Source organism: Idiotropiscis lumnitzeri, chromosome 7 (genome assembly GCF_059441095.1).
Source record: "Idiotropiscis lumnitzeri isolate Australia: NSW breed Sydney's pygmy pipehorse chromosome 7, RoL_Ilum_1.0, whole genome shotgun sequence".
In the NCBI taxonomy this organism is placed as follows: domain Eukaryota; kingdom Metazoa; phylum Chordata; class Actinopteri; order Syngnathiformes; family Syngnathidae; genus Idiotropiscis; species Idiotropiscis lumnitzeri.
In genome coordinates, this window is record NC_142397.1 from 583,801 (window position 1) to 602,362 (window position 18,562).

Sequence of the window (18,562 nt, forward strand, 5' to 3'; positions counted from 1 at the left end):
GCATTGGAGAAAAAAACTTTTTGGGGAGGCCCGAGACCGAGCTTTTACTTAACTACCACAGTGTAATTTTAGTATCATTTTAAGCGGCACAATTGACAAAACAACAACCGATGTCGCCATGTTCGATGACGCAGTTCTGCCACAGCACGCACTGTCCCAATTCTGCAATATTCGCGCGCTTGTAATCTGCGTTTTCGAACACTATTCAAAGAGAACCGTAGGATTTAGTTTGAGTACCGCATTGAGATTGGGCCTCAATTTTATTCGAAGTGAGACGTCTTCTTTTCCCCTCACGAAGCCAGTCACACTCTCGTGAGATCTGCCAGATCCCCGGAACTCTCGCGCTCGAGCCCAGCGGCTGCGAAACAAAACTACGAAACAAGACGACGTTTTCATTTTTGGCCTGTTTTGTGCCACCGTTGAGCGATAACCGGAAGAGTGTAAGTAGCACTTGTGGAGTTCAAGAGAGCGTCGCCATTTGGAAGCTGTCGGGGAGGTCCTGTTGGCGCCAAAGTCGACAGCTTGGCTCTTCCCGGCCTCGCCTGGTGCCTGTTAGCTTAGCTTAATTGATCTTAGCTTGGTTTAGTTTCAGTACAGCAGAAGCAAGGTTGTCTTCACGTGTGCCCTCATTTGTGCTTCTGCAGTCACGCGGCGCCCTAAAAGATGTCTGACAGCGACGACAGCGACTTCTCCGACAACCAGAGCGAGCGCAGCAGCGACGGAGAAGCTGAAGAGGTGGAGAATGAGGTAGGCTCGCGCTAAAGCTAATGCTAGCCCTTAGCACAACAACAACAACGGAGGTGCCGGTCTTCCTTTCAATAGATTTTTTTTTTTTTGGCACAAAGGTCTTATTATACGATTATGTTCAAATTGATCACAATGTCCAACTCTTTATCATGTGTGCGAACGCAGGCTATATTTGTATTGCATCCCTTTTCAGCAAACTATATGATAACAGTTGTGTCGCATTACATTTAAAAGTAAATGAAAATGGATTCTATTTTTTGCAATGCATGTGCTACATATGCGCTATTATCTTATGTAAAGTCAGTGGGCTGAATCCAAAACAAATCAGTGTTATTATAGTTTTGGATTTTTCATTTTAGTTTAGTTTTGATTTCGTTTTGGCTTTTTATTATTAATTGTGTGTCCTATGAAACACGTGTTGGCATGCAGGAGGAGCCGGGCAGCCCCGTGGGTAGCGACAAGGTGGCTGAGGAGGAGGGCGAGGACCTGGATGACGAGTATGATGAGGAAGAGGAAGAAGACGATGATGACCGGCCTCGGAAGAGACCGCGTCACGGAGGCTTCATCCTGGATGAAGCTGGTACGTAATCTGTTCTTTTTTTTTCTTTTTTAAGCCGAACAAGGTTCCTCCTTCCGTGACCCGTCAACCCCTGTTTCGTTATGCAGATGTGGACGACGAGTATGAAGATGAAGAAGACCAATGGGAGGAAGGAGCTGAGGACATCCTGGAGAAAGGTGAGGACGTCACATGGATGAATGCAAAGCGGACTCGCTTTCCACACCATCACTTAGTACTTTTTTCACTTCCGATGCAATACCGATATTGCGACCTTGAGTCATGTCCGATACCGACATCAGCAGGAATGATACATGCGATATTTTTTCTTGCATAAATTGTTTGAAGAGACTTGATCAAGTTGTACGATTTAAAATAAACAAAAATAGCAAGCGACGTTCGGTATGAGAAAATATGACCCATTTGTTCCAAACATTTGACTTGCATGAATTTAAACCATCTGGCTGGTGATGGAGAATTGATAACATGACGTACCAAAAAATGTAAACGCTGCGGTTAAATTGGCTTGCTCCATTTGTGCATGCATGCGAGCTTACGTGCGTGTGTGAAAATGGACCATCGCGTATGATTCATCCCGTACGTTGTAACAAGCGCAGCGTGCCAACGTTGCGTGGCAGCGACAGCATGCTTGACGAGTGACGGCAACACCGACATTTGTCTTGATGGCTGCGCATGCGTCCACGTGGCGTGATGTTTGCACACGCCGCCATTCGCCATGAATGTCCGCTCTGTTCTTTCCCATCATGCTTTGTGTTTCTGACCACTCAATTGTGCTTTTCCTCCATCCCGCTTCCTATCTCCTTGTTGACATTTGTGATGCGTCACCTGGCCTCCTTCCTCCTCCGCTGGGTGCGCTCCTCTCCCTCCGCGCCCGTGCTCCTGCACAGAGGAGGCCGAAGGTAAGTCTCCGAGCTCGCGTGGCAATTTAAAGCCAATGTGGAGACGCCGTGTGACAGCTACGGCCTTCTTTCAGTGTCCAACATCGACCCCGTGGTGCCGGATGACGACCACTCGGGTTCCCGGAGGCTGCAGAACCTCTGGAGGTGAGGCGAAGCGAAGGCCATTTCAGTATTTGCCTGTTTTGGAATTCAGATTTCATCGTAATCCACGCTAAGGTTGAGTCAACTTGACATTGGTGACGTTTTTGTACCGTGCACTGTAGAAATATTTCCCCCTTAAAGATCAGGAAACAGAAATCAGATGTTAATAACCCAAGTAAATATGAAATCCTGATTTCATTTGTGAAGGTCAAAAAGCTTTTCAAGAGTGCCAAAAATGACTTGACCGCCTTGTTAAATCCTTGACTGGACTGCGGCTAATCACATTTTTTGGAGCGCACCCAATCTTGATTACCTTCAGACCAGTTTAAAAAATATATGCTTTCCGCTTGTGGGATGATATTTTGCTCTCCATGACTTGACATTGAAGTTTAATGTTGCTGCGGCCCTCACATTTTTGTCATGTCGTTGCTCTTGGCATTTTACGTTCTTTTATTTATTTATTTTGTTAGTTAAAGAAAAAAAACGCAACCGCAGCTCAGGAATGCGAGGAAGAGACAATTGAAAAAAATGTTGATGCTCTGAATTCGACGATGCTGCGGGATCCAATGAAGGCCATCGCCAACATGACCACTGCCAAGAAATGTCTCAGTACTCCCAATGACTTGGAAAAAGCAAATGAATTTAAAAGTGTGTGCGTGTGTGTGTCATGTGCAGAGATTCTCGAGAGGAGGCGCTGGGGGAATACTACATGAGAAAGTACGCCAAGTCCTCTGGAGGCGAGCGGTGAGTATTTATTTTAGTTTTTGCTCGCTTTTGTTTCCTCTTTCAAATCCGCCAGCAAAACTTTTTTTTCTTGGTCTCACACTTTGTTACAGTTCATCTTATTCGTCAACAAGTGCAATCATTCATTTTGTATTTAGTTTCAATAATAGAACATCCACGTTTTCAATATACGGAATTGTTTGTTTCCAGTAGTTATATGATCACTACTATCGGAAATATTGCCGTCATCTGCAAAAATAATTTTTTTTGGGATTTGTTAAAGATGTCTTTGATCTAAATTGAGTTGACCTGTCTGAAATTTTCGGGGCAAAATGCCTCCATTTCGTGTTCTTCAAATCCTCGTGGTCCGATTTTCGTTTCTTGTCTTTGATTGAAGGAGCCTTTAGAGGTTTTTGCTGACTTCTTCGCTTTGACTCCGTTAACTATGCGGCCATCCGTATTCCAAACGCGGTCCACCATTTTCTTCTTTTGCGCTGTGCAGCTACTCGGGAGGGTCGGAGGAGCTTTCTGATGACATCACCCAGCAGCAGCTACTTCCTGGTGTCAAGTATGTTAGCGCTCGCTTAGCAAGCAGCAGTGACGTCACGCAATCGCTTGCTCTTCTAACCGCTCAACTGCATTTGTCCGCATCAGGGATCCTAACCTGTGGACCGTCAAGTGCAAGGTGAGATTCGCTCGCGACGCGCCCGCAAACACTTGCTCACGGTGTCCTGTCTTCACAGATCGGCGAGGAGCGGGCCACCGCCATCGCACTCATGAGGAAGTTCATCGCCTATCAGTTCACGGACACGGTAAGAACGCAACCGAGGGTCCGTAACTGTGCTCGGAAGTTTGAGAATTGTGATTCCAAAGACCGCAGCTGTCGATTGTCTTATCACTAGAGCCACTCTTGAGGTTTAACCTTAAAAAAAAAAAAATTAATAAATCCTGTACAGTTTTAATGTGAACTTGACTCTTGTCGCCCTTCAGCCGCTCCAGATCAAGTCCGTGGTGGCCCCGGACCACGTGAAGGGCTACATCTATGTCGAGTCGTACAAGCAGACGCACGTGAAAGCCGCCATCGAGGGCATCGGAAACCTTCGCATGGGCTTGTGGAACCAGCAAATGGTTCCCATCAAGGAGATGACGGATGTCCTCAAGGTGGTCAAAGAGGTCACCAACCTCAAACCCAAATCCTGGGTCAGGCTCAAACGAGGCCTGTACAAAGACGACATCGCTCAGGTAATCTTTTTTTTACACCGCCTAAAGTAAAACCGAAAAGCCGTCCTTCCAAACATTGCGGAAATCGATTTCTCTAACCCGACACGCTTACTCAAATGTAATCTTTTCACTCGTTATTGCCCAAAATCAATCCATAAACATCCGGACGAACAATCTTGCAGCCCCGCTCAGTCGCACGTGCAGCTTTGCGACACTTTCCGCCGATCGGATCGGCCCATATTTGCACATTTTGCAATCCAATCGTCCGTCAAAATTTGCGAATTGATCAATGGCGTCCGTGATCGGAAGCACAAACGATGGCCACGTCCATGTTTATCTGTGCCGGGTCGCCACAAATGAATTTTGGCTTCCGCCAACAGCCGATCTGCTCATCGATGTCTCTGCTTTTCCTTTTGGTTGGCTTTTGTGAATGTCGTACACTACTTCAATTGAGTTCCACGTATCGATGTCCACATTTGACAACGGACCTTAGTGGTGTGACAGACATCAACACTCGGGACACGTCGGCGTTCAGGACTTGGCTGCTAAAAGACAATTAAGCGACGCTCGGGTGTGGCGAGTGCGCAATCGTATCGATTTGTGATCAAAAATGTGAAATTGACTTAACTTGAACGTGTGCAGTTTCCTCCTCCTATAAATAGGAAAGAAAAAGGTCAAACAAAATTCTAAGCCATCGTGAGCATTTCCGAAAAACCATCCAAATCCAATTTTCTCAAATTTGTTTTTTAATTTCTAACATTGTGAGCACCAAACTCAAACTCTTATTGGCCATTCCGAATCCCTGTGCTCATGTGTGGGCAGTAGAAGTGCGCCTGAAAAACAAAGAGCCACCTTCCGGAGCGTATTTCAAGCCAACAACGCCTTCCTCTCATGTCCAAATGTTGTCCGTTTGGATCCCACTGAAGTTGTTGTTCGCTCTCCAGGTGGACTACGTTGAGCCCAGCCAGAACACCATCTCGCTCAAAATGATCCCTCGCATCGAACTGGACCGCATCAAAGCCAAGATGAGCTTGGTAGGCAGCACGCCGCGCGCACGCATGCGTTGCCTCGCGCACGTGCGCACACCGTTTGTTCGCTTCTTTGTGTGTCTCCAGAAAGATTGGTATGCCAAGAGGAAGAAGTTCAAGAGGCCCGCCCAGAGGCTGTTTGATGCCGAGAAAATCAGGTGCACCCTCGGAGCGCCTCCAGCAAGTCTCACACGGGCCCGTTTACGTTGAGGTGACGCATCCCAATTTGATTGACAGGTCGCTCGGAGGGGAGGTCAGTCACGACGGCGACTTCATGATCTTTGAGGCCAATCGTTACAGCCGCAAAGGATTCCTCTTCAAGAGCTTTGCCATGTCGGCAGTGGTGAGCACCAACTCAAATCAGCATCGATGATTATTTATTTTTTTCACCCAACTACTCGCGGCGAAAGTTGCTCTGGTTCTAATCATCTGTTAACGTGTCCACTCTGCCAGATCACAGACGGCGTGAAGCCCACATTGTCCGAGCTGGAGAAGTTTGAAGACCAGCCAGAAGGAATCGACTTGGAGGTGGTCACCGAGTCAGGTTTGTGCGCGGGTTGTTTGCTTTCCGATCTGCGCCGTCCGTCACTTGGTTATCAGCGCGTGTGTGCGTGTAGGCAAGGAGCGCGAGCACAACCTGCAAGCGGGTGACAACGTGGAAGTGTGTGAGGGCGAGTTGATTAACCTTCAGGGAAAAATCCTCAGTGTGGACGGCAACAAGATCACCATCATGCCCAAACATGAAGACCTCAAGGTACACGCACGGCGGTTTCTTTTAAGAGCAGCGCTTCTCAAACTGGGCTCCTCAAGGTCCCCCCAAAAAACATTTCTCTCCTGTCAGGGGTCCCCCAAATTTGATAACCGCTTCATTTTGTCGCCATCTTCACGTGACGTATGCTTAGGATCCTCTGGAGTTCCCGGCTCAAGAGTTAAAGAAATATTTCCGGATGGGCGACCACGTGAAAGTGATTGCCGGCCGATACGAAGGCGACACGGGCCTCATCGTACGCGTGGAGGAGAACTTTGTCATCCTCTTCTCCGACCTCACCATGCACGAAGTAGCCGCTCCGTCTCTGATGGTGATCGTTTTGCTTAGTTTTTTTCATCACCTCGCTTTTTTTTTTTTATTTGCCCGCAGCTGAAAGTGTTGCCTCGAGATCTGCAGCTCTGCTCGGAAACGGCGTCCGGCGTGGATGCGGGGGGGCAGCACGAGTGGGGGGAGCTGGTCCAGCTGGACCCGCAGACGGTGGGCGTTATCGTGCGGCTGGAGAGAGAAACTTTCCAGGTAATTGCGAGGTGCCTCCTCTTCAGGGCACCGCCACTTGTTTTTTTTTATTTCATCAATTAATCTTGAATTAATTCATGATATATTTCATGAAATTATTTGTTATGTTGCACTGAAGAGGGGAGCTGTCCCATGTCGTTGTACAATGAGTACAACGTCAATGAAGGCCATTCTGCTTGTGATTCTAAATGCCGCCATATTAAAAGTGGAACCATTAAGGTAAGACGCCGTTTATTAGGGCTAAACGATTATGGAAAATAATCAAAGTGGGATTTGTCTTTCCCCCCCCAAAATAATTGAAATTGTGATATGGATGATTTTTTTTTCCTCTCCTTCCAGATTCTTTACTATTGTATTTTTGTTCAGAATCAGAAATCCCTTTATTGTCATTGTACTCAAGTGTGCAACGAGATTAGAGAGCTCCCCTCTCCAGTGCAATATAACAAGAATTCAGATAAATATATAAATAAGAGAATTGAGAAGAGAGTTCAATGACTCTTTGATCATTCTAGTTGAACTCTATTTATATTTATTTCCAAATGCTATATTTTGTCTTTTTGCTGTATTTCTTGGACTTTTGTTGCATTTTGGGAGGTTTTGCACACCAGGTCCCATCCTTGGTCCTCTCTTGACTTGAATCAACGAGTCGCGGTCCTCCTCCGGCAGGTGCTGAACATGCACGGCAAAGTGCTGACGGTGCGCCACCAGGCGGTCAACCGGAAGAAAGACAACCGCTTCGCTGTGGCCTTGGACTCGGAGCAGAACAACATCCACGTCAAAGACATCGTCAAGGTCATCGATGGGCCGCACTCGGTAAGGATGCTCGGGACTCGCCCGCTGTGCTGGTGGCGTTCGAGTTGACGCTGTGTGACGGCGGCAGGGCCGCGAAGGCGAGATCCGACACCTTTTCCGAGGATTCGCTTTCCTGCACTGTAAGAAGCTGGTGGAGAACGGAGGAATGTTTGTCTGCAAGACTCGTCACCTCGTGTTGGCCGGCGGCTCCAAGGTAACTAACTCAATCCGTGAAAAGCGAGAGAACGATGGCCCCCCCCAAAAAGGGATATTTCACTCCACAATGTCAAAAGAGATGCTTCTCGTGATTTGTGGTGCTGTGGAGGGCGCCTTCATCTTCACGCGTCACGTTCATTTGGAATATTGTCCAGGGAGACTTCAATGTCCAAAACGTTTCTTTTCTTGGACTTAGTCGTGGTTCGGGGATGAAAAAGTCTTGCGTGGCCTTGAATGATTGTGCCTTCCACGATACGTCGCCGACATTGATTGGCAAATAAATGTTTGCTTTTAAATGAAATGGGATGGTTTGCCGCGACCCACCTGACGGTCGTCGTCGTCGTCGTAATGAGGCCGCTTTGATTGCGGCGGTCTCGCTGTTGTGTTTCAGCCCCGAGACGTGACCAACTTCACGGTGGGCGGCTTTGCTCCCATGAGCCCTCGCATCAGCAGCCCCATGCATCACGGCGGCGGCGGTAAGTGGCGCCTTCCCCCTGCTCCCAAGGTGTCGCAGCCGTCTTTGATGTCAGTGTCGCCGCCCGCCCGGCAGGTCCTCAGCAGCGAGGAGGAGGAGGAGGAGGAGGCGGAGGCGGAGGCGGCATGGGGCGGGGCCGGGGACGGCGAGACAACGAGCTGATTGGTCAGACGGTTCGCATCTCTCAGGGTCCATACAAAGGTAGCGCTCTCTCCCAAAGACATTTCGAAAGAACTCCGAGCAGGATTAGCACCGCTACTTTTGAGGGTATCCTGTCGCATCTCTCGCTCACACAGTTCTGAAAATAAGCGTGGATGTTTGTCACTCCCAATGGAAGATGACCATCCAAATGGAAAACGAAAAGCCTTTTTATTTGTATTTATTATTTTTTTATTGCAAAGCTGAAAAGTGTAGAAGCGGAATGATGCAGAACCAAGTTCCTCCCAAGGCCATCTCGCTCCCCAGACCTCAACGCCATTGAGTGAGCTCAAGTTTATGATTTGGGCAGATTGCGCAAAGAGGAATGGGGGAAGATTCCATCCTGCAAAACGTTGGAGGAGAAGATTTAGTTTTTTGGGCGTGTGGCGCTCATGATTTGATGTGAAAAAATGAGTCCGCTGCTCTTTTCCACTCACCAGGTTACATCGGCGTGGTGAAGGACGCCACGGAGTCCACAGCCAGAGTGGAGCTTCACTCCACCTGTCAGACCATCTCTGTCGACAGACAACGCTTGACCACCATGCAAGTCGTCATCTTTTGTGCCTGTGGGCCCAGTCGGCTTCCTAATGCGGGTGCGCCGTCCTTCTCTCCTCCAGGGGTGCGCAGAAACACAGCGGCATGACCTCCACCCACGGGCGCACACCCATGTACGGCTCGGGCTCGCGGACGCCCATGTGCGGCTCTCAGACGCCGCTGCACGACGGTGAGGTCATCTCCTTTGCATGCTCTCCCCGAGCCTGCGTGGCTTTTTTGCGGCTATTGCGGTTTCCTCCCACGTTCCAAAGACATCCACGGTTGGTTAATTGAAAACTGTAAATGGCCCCGAGGTGTGCGTGTGAGCGCGGATGGTTGTTTGTTTCTTTGTGAGCCCCGCCATTGGTTGAAGGTGGGAGAGTCTCCAGCACGCCTGCGACGTGCGTGAGGAGAAGCGGCTTGGATAATTGATGACCACGACTGGGCCTGCATTTTCATGATATGAAAAGTTTCATCTCAAGCAAGCATCTTTATATTGTCTTATTTGAGCCCGCAAGAAATATAACTTTCATTTTTTTCCAATGTAGCTGAATATTCAACATTTGATATCTTTCTGTGCTCTATATCGTGATCAAGTCATTCCTTATGGAAGGATTTAACACAAGAACCCCAAAAAAAAAAAAATGGGTGCAGCACTGTAAAAAGACCAACTATTCATGGTGAAATATAAAAAAAAAAAAAAGGAAATCTGTTCATTTCATGGGATGTGTGAAATTTCAAATTTGGACCGGCGCCAGTGGCCCGACACCTTTGCAACGCAGTCGGGCCACTGTTAATGTTGAAAAAGCCTGAAAGATTCCAGTCGGTTTATGTGGCCTGAGTTGCGGTCGCTATTTTTGTTTCACACTTTTGGTAAATTATGTATTCCTTTTTTTTGCTTGTATTTTTTTTCATTGATTTCTTTTTTTAAGGTGGCTTGAACGTCTCAATACACATTTTTCTTAAATCCGACTCGGTCGCTTTCATTTGTGGCCCCAGATTGGATTTTGTTTGCAATATGACGGCGGCGCGAACGGCATCGATCTGACGGAGACGCAATATTGACGCTTTGATTCTCTGCAATTCGGCAAAGTTTGGACGCGACGTCTCCATGAAATGAGATGGAAAATAATTTCCCCAAAATATTGTCTGTTCCTTTTGTATGTCGATTTGAGATCATCAAAAGTGGCCGCAGCGCATTAACAGGCGTTAACACGACGTTGCGAGTGATGTCGTCGTCTTCTGCGCCCGCGGTCACTTGAAAGCGTTCATTCCGACTTCCATGGGCGCCTTCGGAACGCTATGGCCGTCTGTGTGGTGATTGTTCTCGTTTGTCCCAAACAGGAAGCCGCACGCCTCACAGCGGTTCGCAGACGCCACTGCACGATGGCAGCAGGACGCCCGGTCAGAGCGGCGCCTGGGACCCCAACAATCCCAACACGCCTTCCAGGTGACCATCACGTTCCGAAAGTTGCTGTGCCAGCCTTGCTCCGCACATAGTGACGTTCTTTTTTTTTTTATTGTTCAACTTTGCGTTTGAACGTGTCACGCATTTGGCGACTCCTTCCAACAGAACAGAGCCAAGCAATCAATTCTGGTTCCGCAGAACCAGAGTTTCTTGCACGCGAATAATCGTAAAGCGTCTTCCTTCCTTGGTGTTTTGCGGAAGCCGAGCTCGCTTTCACGTTTTCCGAATGTGCCTGCAACGTGCCATGTAAGAAAGGCCAAAAAGAACGTGAAAGCAATTGTCCCCATTTCCTGAGCCCAGCGACCTCCATCGCGTGCCAACGGGGGAATTGATTTGAGTTTTGAAATGACGGCGCCGGGAAATGAGCTTTTGTGACACACGAACGTGAACGTTGCCTTCTGCGCTCGGTCCTCAGGAACGACGAGGAGTACGACTTTGGCTTCGACGACGAGCCCTCACCCTCGCCTCAGGGCTACGGGGGCACCCCGAACCCTCAGACGCCAGGTTACCCAGAAGTCCCGTCTCCGCAGGTCAACAATCAGTACAACCCTCAGACGCCGGGCACGCCCGCTATGTGAGTGTCGCCAACGGCAACGATGCCAATCCAGTCCCAAGACTTGGAAACCTCCTCAAATTGAGTGAAATTGCAAATAGTTGCCACATGGAAATCATCTTGCAAACTTTTCAACATTCATGTCACGTCAATTTTCCTCCTCCTTTAACTGCTTGAAAGCATTTCAACCACAAAATATTTTCACTGGTTCTGTTTTCCAACATTTCATTCACCGCTGCTGCTGTCAAACGTTCCCGATGTCGCCTTGTGCCCGTGCAGGTACAACACGGAGCAGTATTCTCCCTACACGGCCCCCTCGCCCCAAGGCTCCTACCAGCCCAGTCCTAGTCCTCAGAGCTACCACCAGGTGGCGCCCTCGCCTGTAGGCTACCAGAACACTCACTCCCCAGCCAGCTACCACCCCACACCTTCGCCCATGGCCTACCAGGTAATGGCTTTCCTCCGACTTCACAATTTTGGACTCGGATTGTATTTCATAAACTGTTTTGATCTGTGAAATTGGTCTGAAAGTCAGCATTGTGATGAGTTCCCATCAAAGTCAAGTTCGGTGTGTGTGTGTGTGTGTGTGACCCGCAGGCCAGCCCGAGTCCAAGTCCAGTGGGCTACAGCCCCATGACGCCCGGAGCGCCCTCTCCTGGTGGCTACAACCCCCACACGCCGGGCTCCAACATCGAGCAGGGCGGCAGCGACTGGGTGACCACCGACATCTTGGTGCGGGTGAAGGACTCCTTCATGGACTTGATGGGACAGACGGGAGTCATCCGCAGCGTCACGGTGAGAAACGGCCTCGTGCCCGTCTTGTTGCCATTGCGACCAGATTCAGCCCAATGTGTCGCCGCGTTCCGGCTTCCACTTTGTGCATTTGCAAGTTGACGCGTACCCCAAAAGGATTCCAATTGCAAAGATGGCGGCAAAGCACTTTTTTTCTGTTCGGCGAGGCCTCGCGTGGCCTGATGAGATGGAGATCCTCACCTTAAGGCAGTGATTCTCAAATAGTGGGGCGCGCGAGAGCCTGGGGAACATGTTTTTTGCATCGTTTTGGCGACGTGAGCAATTGAGGAGACACTCTCAGGCTGGAACACATAAATGGCTGACGTCATCACAACAAAGAGGTTCGACGTCAAACGTATTGTAAACATTAAAAAAAAAAACTAGAGTAAACATTAAAACTGTCGCTTTATGTTATTTATATAGATTTTTGTCTTTTCTATATTATGTATCTTTTAATAATTGAGAAGCACTGCCTTAAGGTGGCACCAAAGCATTATTTTAGCCGGAAAAAAAAAAAAAACGAGCATGGCTCCTTCAAAAATCGGACAACGGGCAAATTTGTGAGTGCCTCTCGATGATCACTGTGTTGACTATCCATTCTTGAATATTTTGAGGTGAGGCTGAGGTGGCAACATAATTTATTTCTTTTTATTGATTGGTGGAGCATTTAAAATGTTGTTTTGCACTCATTTTGACAAAAATGATTTCAAATGTGTGAAAATTAGAAAGCTGAATTGATTTGGAGGCCATGTCGGCCTGCCCTCAACATCACGACATTTGACGATCCACGATGGCTCATTACTTTTTAACTCACCAGTGGAAGACAATTCAAAGCGTCTCAGCATCTTTGGAAATCAAACATTTTCGGGGGGGGTCGCACTTTGACTCAAGCAAAAAATGGCTGAAGAAAAGCAAAGTGCCTGGAGAGAAAAATTCTCGAGGGCAACCCGGACGTCGTCGTCCTCTTCAGTCGGGCGCGGAAAAAGTTGAAGGAGAGAGGAAGTCATTGGTGACGCGCTGGTCTTCTCGGCTTTTGCAGGGCGGAATGTGCTCCGTGTTCATGCAGGACTCGGAGAAGGTGGTGAGCGTCAGCGGCGACCACCTGGAGCCCGTCACGCCCACCAAGAACGACAAGGTAAGCCCACGAGGCGCAAATAATCGCTTCCGCCACTTGATGGACCGAAAGCATCCGCACGGCCGTTTCACTGGCAGCTGAAACGGCCGATCGTTTCCGATCCGTTTCGGAGCGATCGGCCATCAGTGCCGACCAAGTCTCGTGCGACGTCGGCGGCACAACTGCCGCGCAAATTGACGGCGTGCCAACGAGGTACAAGACGAGTGCTTGTCAAACTTTGAAGGACAAGATTCAAACGCACAATTTGAGCCGGTGCTGCGGAGGTCCAGAGTGTGAATCGTTTTTCCAAACGCTTGTGGCCGCAGGTGAAGGTGATCCTGGGAGAGCACCGCGAGGCCACGGGAACCCTGCTGAGCATCGACGGAGACGACGGCATCGTGCGCAAAGTCCTCGACAACCAGCTGATGATCCTCAACCTGAGGTTCTTGGGATGTCTGGGCCACTGAGCCCCCCCTGCCCGACTTGACTCGACCCCGACCCGCCCAAAAAGAAGAAAAGAAAAAAAAAAAATCATCTTCTCACATTCGTGTGTAGATGTCACATCACAATTTTGCGTTTTTTTTAAATTTTTTATTTTATTTGTTTTTTCTCACTTTTGTTAGTTCATCTGCGCAATTCTTACCAGTTCTGTCAGATTCTAGTTGCCTTGAGCCCGCAGACGTGCACACGTACGTGCGCGCACGCACACACACACACACACATAGATGACGTCAATAAAGTATGAAACAGGCCACATCAGATTGTGTTCAAATCATTTTTTTTTATGAGATGGCAGCAACACGAGCCAATCATGCGAGTGTGTTAAGCTTGACGTGCAGCACACACACATTGGTGTGTGCGCGTGGTTGATTTATCCTGTAATTGATTGAAAACTTTTTGTTGGGAAGAACGTGCAAGTGAGTTGAGCTTTATTTCGAGCATCGGGGTCAAACGTTCCAGCTTGTTTTCCATCTCGCTGCTTGCTGCCACAAACGCGGTTCGAAATGATCGGATCACCGGCGAGCTCTGATAACGATCCTGCCCAATAAATTGCAGCTGCTGGAAAACATGCAAAAAGCAAGCATTCAGGACTGGAATTTGCCAAAGGCGGAAGATACAGAGAAGTCAAGTTTGAAGGGCTCCGCTCGAGATGAATCGCATGAGCTCGCCTGCGTTTAGCGTTGATGCTAAATGGAAAGAAGTGGGTCCAAAATTTGAATGTTGGCTTTCCAGGTCGCGGCCACATTTTGGTGACGGCGGCGTGGACGGGGACTCGCCGGAGCCAAGACGTCACCCGCAGGGCTGCTGAGGGCGCCGGTGGTCGATGGGCAAGAAGAAGAAGGTCCCCTGGGCCGGGCAAGGGTGGCCTCCGGAGGCGCCCGGCTCGTCGTCGGCGTCGTGGTCGTCGCAGCCGGCGGTCAGGTTGCGAGACAGACGGATCTTCACCTGAAACCAAACCTCGCGCTCCTGAAAGATCGCCTGTCGTCATTATTTTCACACAATCAACCAGAATACATTTTGGATGAGAACGTGCAGGACAGGTCCATCTTGAAAATCAGACCATTGTGACAACGTGACAACATTTTACAAACGGAAAAACCTCAATCCCCCCCACCCCAGGACAAAAAAAACATTTCTTTATACAATTTTATGAATAAGGCCGCAGGGTCGAAGCCGGAACCGGCAAAAAAAGGGTGAAGTGGCCAGCTCTGTTGGTGACCTTGTCAGAGGTCAAACGTGTGCACGTCTCCATTGTCATCATGTGAACTCATCAAAAAAAAAAGTGCCGCGCCAATAACGAGAGAAGTGGAACTGACCTTGTCGTCTTTGACACACTGAATCTCACACATGTCGCCAACGAGAGGAAAAAGCGCGGCCTGCACCTCAGACAGCTACAACACACACACACGCACGCACACACACACACACACGCACACGCACACACGTTAGTGTATTTATCTCTTCTTTTAGCACTACCTCGCTTCCTTTTTTCACTGAACAGCTCATACTTCAAAAACATTGGAAATGTATTGCTGCCACACTACGAAAAAATAGCACATTATTAGATCAAGCTCATCTGTTAAGTTTGACAAAATCCTTTTTTGTGTATTAAAAATTAAAGCCAATGGCCCCAAACTAGCTACTCTTCTATAATGCTGTTTAAAAAAAAACGCAGCGTGAAGACAAGATAAATGCTTTTGGAAGTTGTGAAAACTTGACAACTAATTTTAAACATTTTACTTCGAACGTACACTATAGCACAAGGAAGTGTGAAATGTATTTTCATGAATCCGCAAAATATCTAGAGTTCAAACGTGAAATTTGCTGTGTTAAAACGTGAACGCTATTGCGTTAAAAATGTTTTAACACGTTTTAAAACTTAAAATGTGAAAGTAACCACAACATGATACTGAACTGTGTCAGCAAAATGCTTCCAAAGTGGCTGAAACGGCTTCAATTCGAGTTTCGTTGACCAATTTAAAGCGCCCTCTGGTGGACAAAATTGACTTCGCTGCATTTTGGGAATAATGTTTCATGTTGGTTTATAATTCACGTCCAGCACTTTGTGTGTAAAAATGACGAAAGTCGAGTTGAGTTTTATAGTCATGACAAGAGCTGTGCTAACTTTCAACTTTTATGCTGCCAAAGAAGCAAACAAAAAAAAAAGACAAATGGGTGTTCGATCTTATCGAGGTGAACAAGACAATGACGTCATCAAGGTGTGACCTTGTAAGGCCGATCGCAGGATGGCTCGATCCCGGCGTCCTCCAGGGCTCTGGCACACACACGCACGCACATGTTTTAGGAAGACATGTTGTCATGGTAACAATTGACGTACGTGCATGTGCGTGTGCGCGTGTTCACTTGTGCAGGTCGAAGTGTTGTCTAAGTTTGAGGCAAGTCTGGAAGTATCTGAGCGGAGAATTCAGTCCTTCCACACACGCTGCACACGCGCCGTGTTTCTCCCACTCGTCCCTCCTTGAATGCCACGTGCCCCCGTGCACACACACATGCACATGCACACACAAACACGGGGGGGTCTTGTCATTTTTTTTCTGCCGTTTGTTTGCCCACGTGCCGTTGCGTCACATCACTTTCATCTAATTGGATCAATAACACTTGACTCGGCTCACTTTTCAAGATCAATTTTGGATTCATGCCAGGCGATCATGGCCTTTAAAACGTTTTTAACAAGATGGGTCCCAAATGGCGTTTGATGATTTCTAATGACGTGTTTGCACCTGCAAGGTTTCCTTCTTATTGCTTAATTTGCCTTTTTTTGTGCAAGCCGCATTTTTTCATGCTTCCTTTCATTCCTTCTCTGTGACTCAAAGTGTCTTTCGCACAATCACCACTAGGGGGAGTCTGTTGTGGGAACACACCAGAGGCAGCTGTGAGCTCAAGTGGGCCGCCTTTTTTTCCTTGCAAAATGTTGTCAATAAGATAAGACTTGTCTTCAAAATGAATGTGAGGATCTTTAGCGTTGTGCTTCAAATGACCCGAATATGTCCGGAGAACGCCACGCAAGGTTTCCTCTCGTCTGATTGGCTCTCACCAGAAATGGAAGCTGGATCGACTTTTCAGCAAAGACGGCCACGAATGTTCCAGCGCGTCCTGCAGCTCCTGAGGGAGCCACCACAAGCGCCGGTCGCTCATCTCCAATGTTGCCAATCGTGTACAAACATTGCGCAATCGTCTGCAGGCGGCCGCCAGCTCACCTGCACGTCGGAGAAGAACATGGGCCAACACCGGCAGCATTCCTGCACCTTCATTGGCCTGAAAAGACAACGCGCAACGCCACTTTAGCGCCTCGTGATCGTTGTTGGAGCCGTTCAGCATGCGGCTTGTTTGCAAGTCATCCGACTTGTTTTGACTTGTGCTTGTGCGTGCGCCGGTTGTGCTTTACCACAGGCCGTGGATCGTCCAAGTGCTGACGTCGTCGGGAATCTCGCAGACGGAAGCGTTGCCCAAAGACTGACCATCGAGGACGCAAAGGACAAAACAAACAGACACAACTGCAAGGTCAGAAAAGAAAAAAAAAAGGCAAAGCTTCCTTCACTAACATTGCATACTTCTTTCCTTCCTTCACTTGCTCCTCAATGTCCTGACTTCCTCCTCGAGTTTGTGACGCTACAGCAAATGTCTTCCTTCACTACCTCCTTACTTTGAATGCAACCTTTTCCCTTCGTCTGTCCTTCCTTTCTTGTGTTCCTTCTCCGAATGTCCTTCCTTCCTTCTGTCACTGCCTCCTCCATCCTTTTTCTCTTTGTAAGACTTTCTTCCTTCTCGACCTCCTCGCTCCCTCACACCGCCACCTTTCTTCTCCTCGCGTTCTTGACTTTCTCCTTCTCTCTTCTGCATGCACGAAACCTGCTACCTTCCTTGCATCTTCATTTCTTCCTTTCCTCTTTCACCAACGTTACGTTTTTCCTTCGTTGTTTCCTTTCTTCTGGACCTCCTCGTTGTCTTGACTTCCTGCTTTTTTGTCATTGTTGGTGGAGCTACATGGACTGTAAATGTCTGCCTTCCTTTGCTGCTGTCTCACTCATAAGAAGGAACATCAAAGTATGCACATGGATTGACGGACAATGATGATGATGTTGAAGGTCACCTGACAGAAGCCTCCAGGCCACTGCAGCGTGAAGATGACACACGTCCACGTGCAAAACGTCTTGTTGACGTGCACTCGGTCGTATTGGTTGCCGTACGCAGTCGGCGCGTCACGCAGCAGAGCTGCAGCGCTCAAGCAGGCCAGCGGGGGCAGCAGCCAGCGCAACATCCTCAATCCCCTCAACTGCGCATACAAGAAGAAGAGAAATGCACAAACACCTCGAGATACAAGTACGCTTGGAATACAACACATTGGTATCTCAAATCATCATTCCCAATGAAATGACTCCGTTGCAGCCTGCTCCCAAAAATCCCCCCTTTCGGTGTTTTTCTACTTTTTACGGGAAACGGCACTCTATAATATTGCATTGTTAAAAGAAAACACAAAAAACAATCATCTAATTCTAGAATGTAAAGAATTGACCAGATTGTGCGTCACGATTCAGTTGCTTCAATTCCATCCATTGTCGCTCCTTCTGGGGCGCTCACCGTGGCCACCAGGGGGCGGTAGACCACAGTCATGCAAGCACATTCAAATCTTGCTCAGGTGCTTGAACTTTTTTTTTTAAGAAACGGATTCATTGGATTGACAGATTATTTCCAATGGGAAACCAGATTACCCACCAAAACCAAGCAATTATTATTTTTTTTTTTTAATGAAGCTTGGAAGGAAGGAGCGGGCGGACTGTCACTATTCGGGTCACCTCCAGGGCAACACGCAAACGCACACCCTTAACGATCTTTGTAAACCTCTTTTGGGAAATCAATTGGAAGCAAACGTGCAAGGGAGGAGGCCGAGTCCATTTTGAAGCAAGCTGCGTCGTCTCTCCGAATGCTCGCATGACAAAATTTTCTTGGGCCGACAGAAAAAGTCCAAAGATGAAAAGGCATTGACGAGTCATCCGTCGCATTCTAGCGGGTTATTCTTGCCAAGCAGACGCCACGGAAGTCATTTTCTTGTTCCACTTACCAGAAACGTGCGAGCGCTCGTGCTCGCTCGTCTTTCGGAGAAAAGAGAACTGAAGCTTTGAAGTGTGAAAACAAAACCGTTGACAGCTTGTTCCTCGTTCGAAACCGTCCCTCTTAGTTTGCATGAAAAGTCGACACACCCCTGCTCAAGTGACTTTTTGGGGGGGCTGAATCGTTTTCGACCACAAAGATCACCTCGCATCCAAATTGAACATTGTT

General features: G+C 48.2%; 2 protein-coding genes across 2 annotated transcripts; one reads left to right on the top strand and one right to left on the bottom strand.

The window, feature by feature from the left end:
* Window positions 1-150: 150 nt before the first annotated feature.
* Window positions 151-13,522, top strand: supt5h (SPT5 homolog, DSIF elongation factor subunit). The gene is made up of 30 exons (XM_088300099.1): window positions 151-440; window positions 645-747; window positions 1,177-1,327; window positions 1,414-1,482; window positions 2,212-2,223; window positions 2,298-2,367; window positions 3,040-3,108; window positions 3,590-3,655; window positions 3,742-3,772; window positions 3,831-3,899; window positions 4,078-4,329; window positions 5,253-5,342; window positions 5,424-5,494; window positions 5,574-5,679; window positions 5,790-5,880; window positions 5,954-6,090; window positions 6,239-6,394; window positions 6,475-6,621; window positions 7,288-7,434; window positions 7,502-7,627; window positions 8,021-8,105; window positions 8,180-8,305; window positions 8,743-8,845; window positions 8,920-9,026; window positions 10,181-10,286; window positions 10,720-10,878; window positions 11,137-11,305; window positions 11,455-11,652; window positions 12,689-12,784; window positions 13,090-13,522. Exons 2-30 carry the CDS (start codon window positions 664-666, stop codon window positions 13,228-13,230), a joined length of 3,234 nt encoding a protein of 1,077 aa, XP_088156225.1. The 5' UTR covers window positions 151-440; window positions 645-663; the 3' UTR covers window positions 13,231-13,522.
* On the bottom strand, window positions 13,365-18,435 carry rnaset2l (ribonuclease T2, like). Its single transcript, XM_088300093.1, has 9 exons — window positions 18,345-18,435; window positions 17,376-17,558; window positions 16,671-16,738; window positions 16,483-16,540; window positions 16,320-16,387; window positions 15,629-15,742; window positions 15,491-15,539; window positions 14,581-14,655; window positions 13,365-14,230 (listed from the first exon to the last, which is right to left on the bottom strand). The coding sequence occupies exons 2-9, from the start codon at window positions 17,541-17,543 to the stop codon at window positions 14,054-14,056; spliced, it is 777 nt and encodes a 258-aa protein (XP_088156219.1). The 5' UTR covers window positions 17,544-17,558; window positions 18,345-18,435; the 3' UTR covers window positions 13,365-14,053.
* Between the last annotated feature and the right edge of the window lie 127 nt (window positions 18,436-18,562).

Excerpts from the sequence above, each read along its gene's own strand:
- rnaset2l (XM_088300093.1), bottom strand. The coding sequence starts at position 17,543 with ATGTTGCGCTGGCTGCTGCCCCCGCTGGCCTGCTTGAGCGCTGCAGCT. Across the intron at positions 16,541-16,670 it reads TGGACGATCCACGGCCTGTG|GCCAATGAAGGTGCAGGAAT; the intron begins GTAAAGCACAAC and ends TTGTCTTTTCAG. Across the intron at positions 16,388-16,482 it reads TGTTCTTCTCCGACGTGCAG|GAGCTGCAGGACGCGCTGGA; the intron begins GTGAGCTGGCGG and ends TGGCTCCCTCAG.
- supt5h (XM_088300099.1), top strand. The coding sequence starts at position 664 with ATGTCTGACAGCGACGACAGCGACTTCTCCGACAACCAGAGCGAGCGC. Across the intron at positions 3,900-4,077 it reads CCTATCAGTTCACGGACACG|CCGCTCCAGATCAAGTCCGT; the intron begins GTAAGAACGCAA and ends GTCGCCCTTCAG. Across the intron at positions 10,287-10,719 it reads AATCCCAACACGCCTTCCAG|GAACGACGAGGAGTACGACT; the intron begins GTGACCATCACG and ends CTCGGTCCTCAG.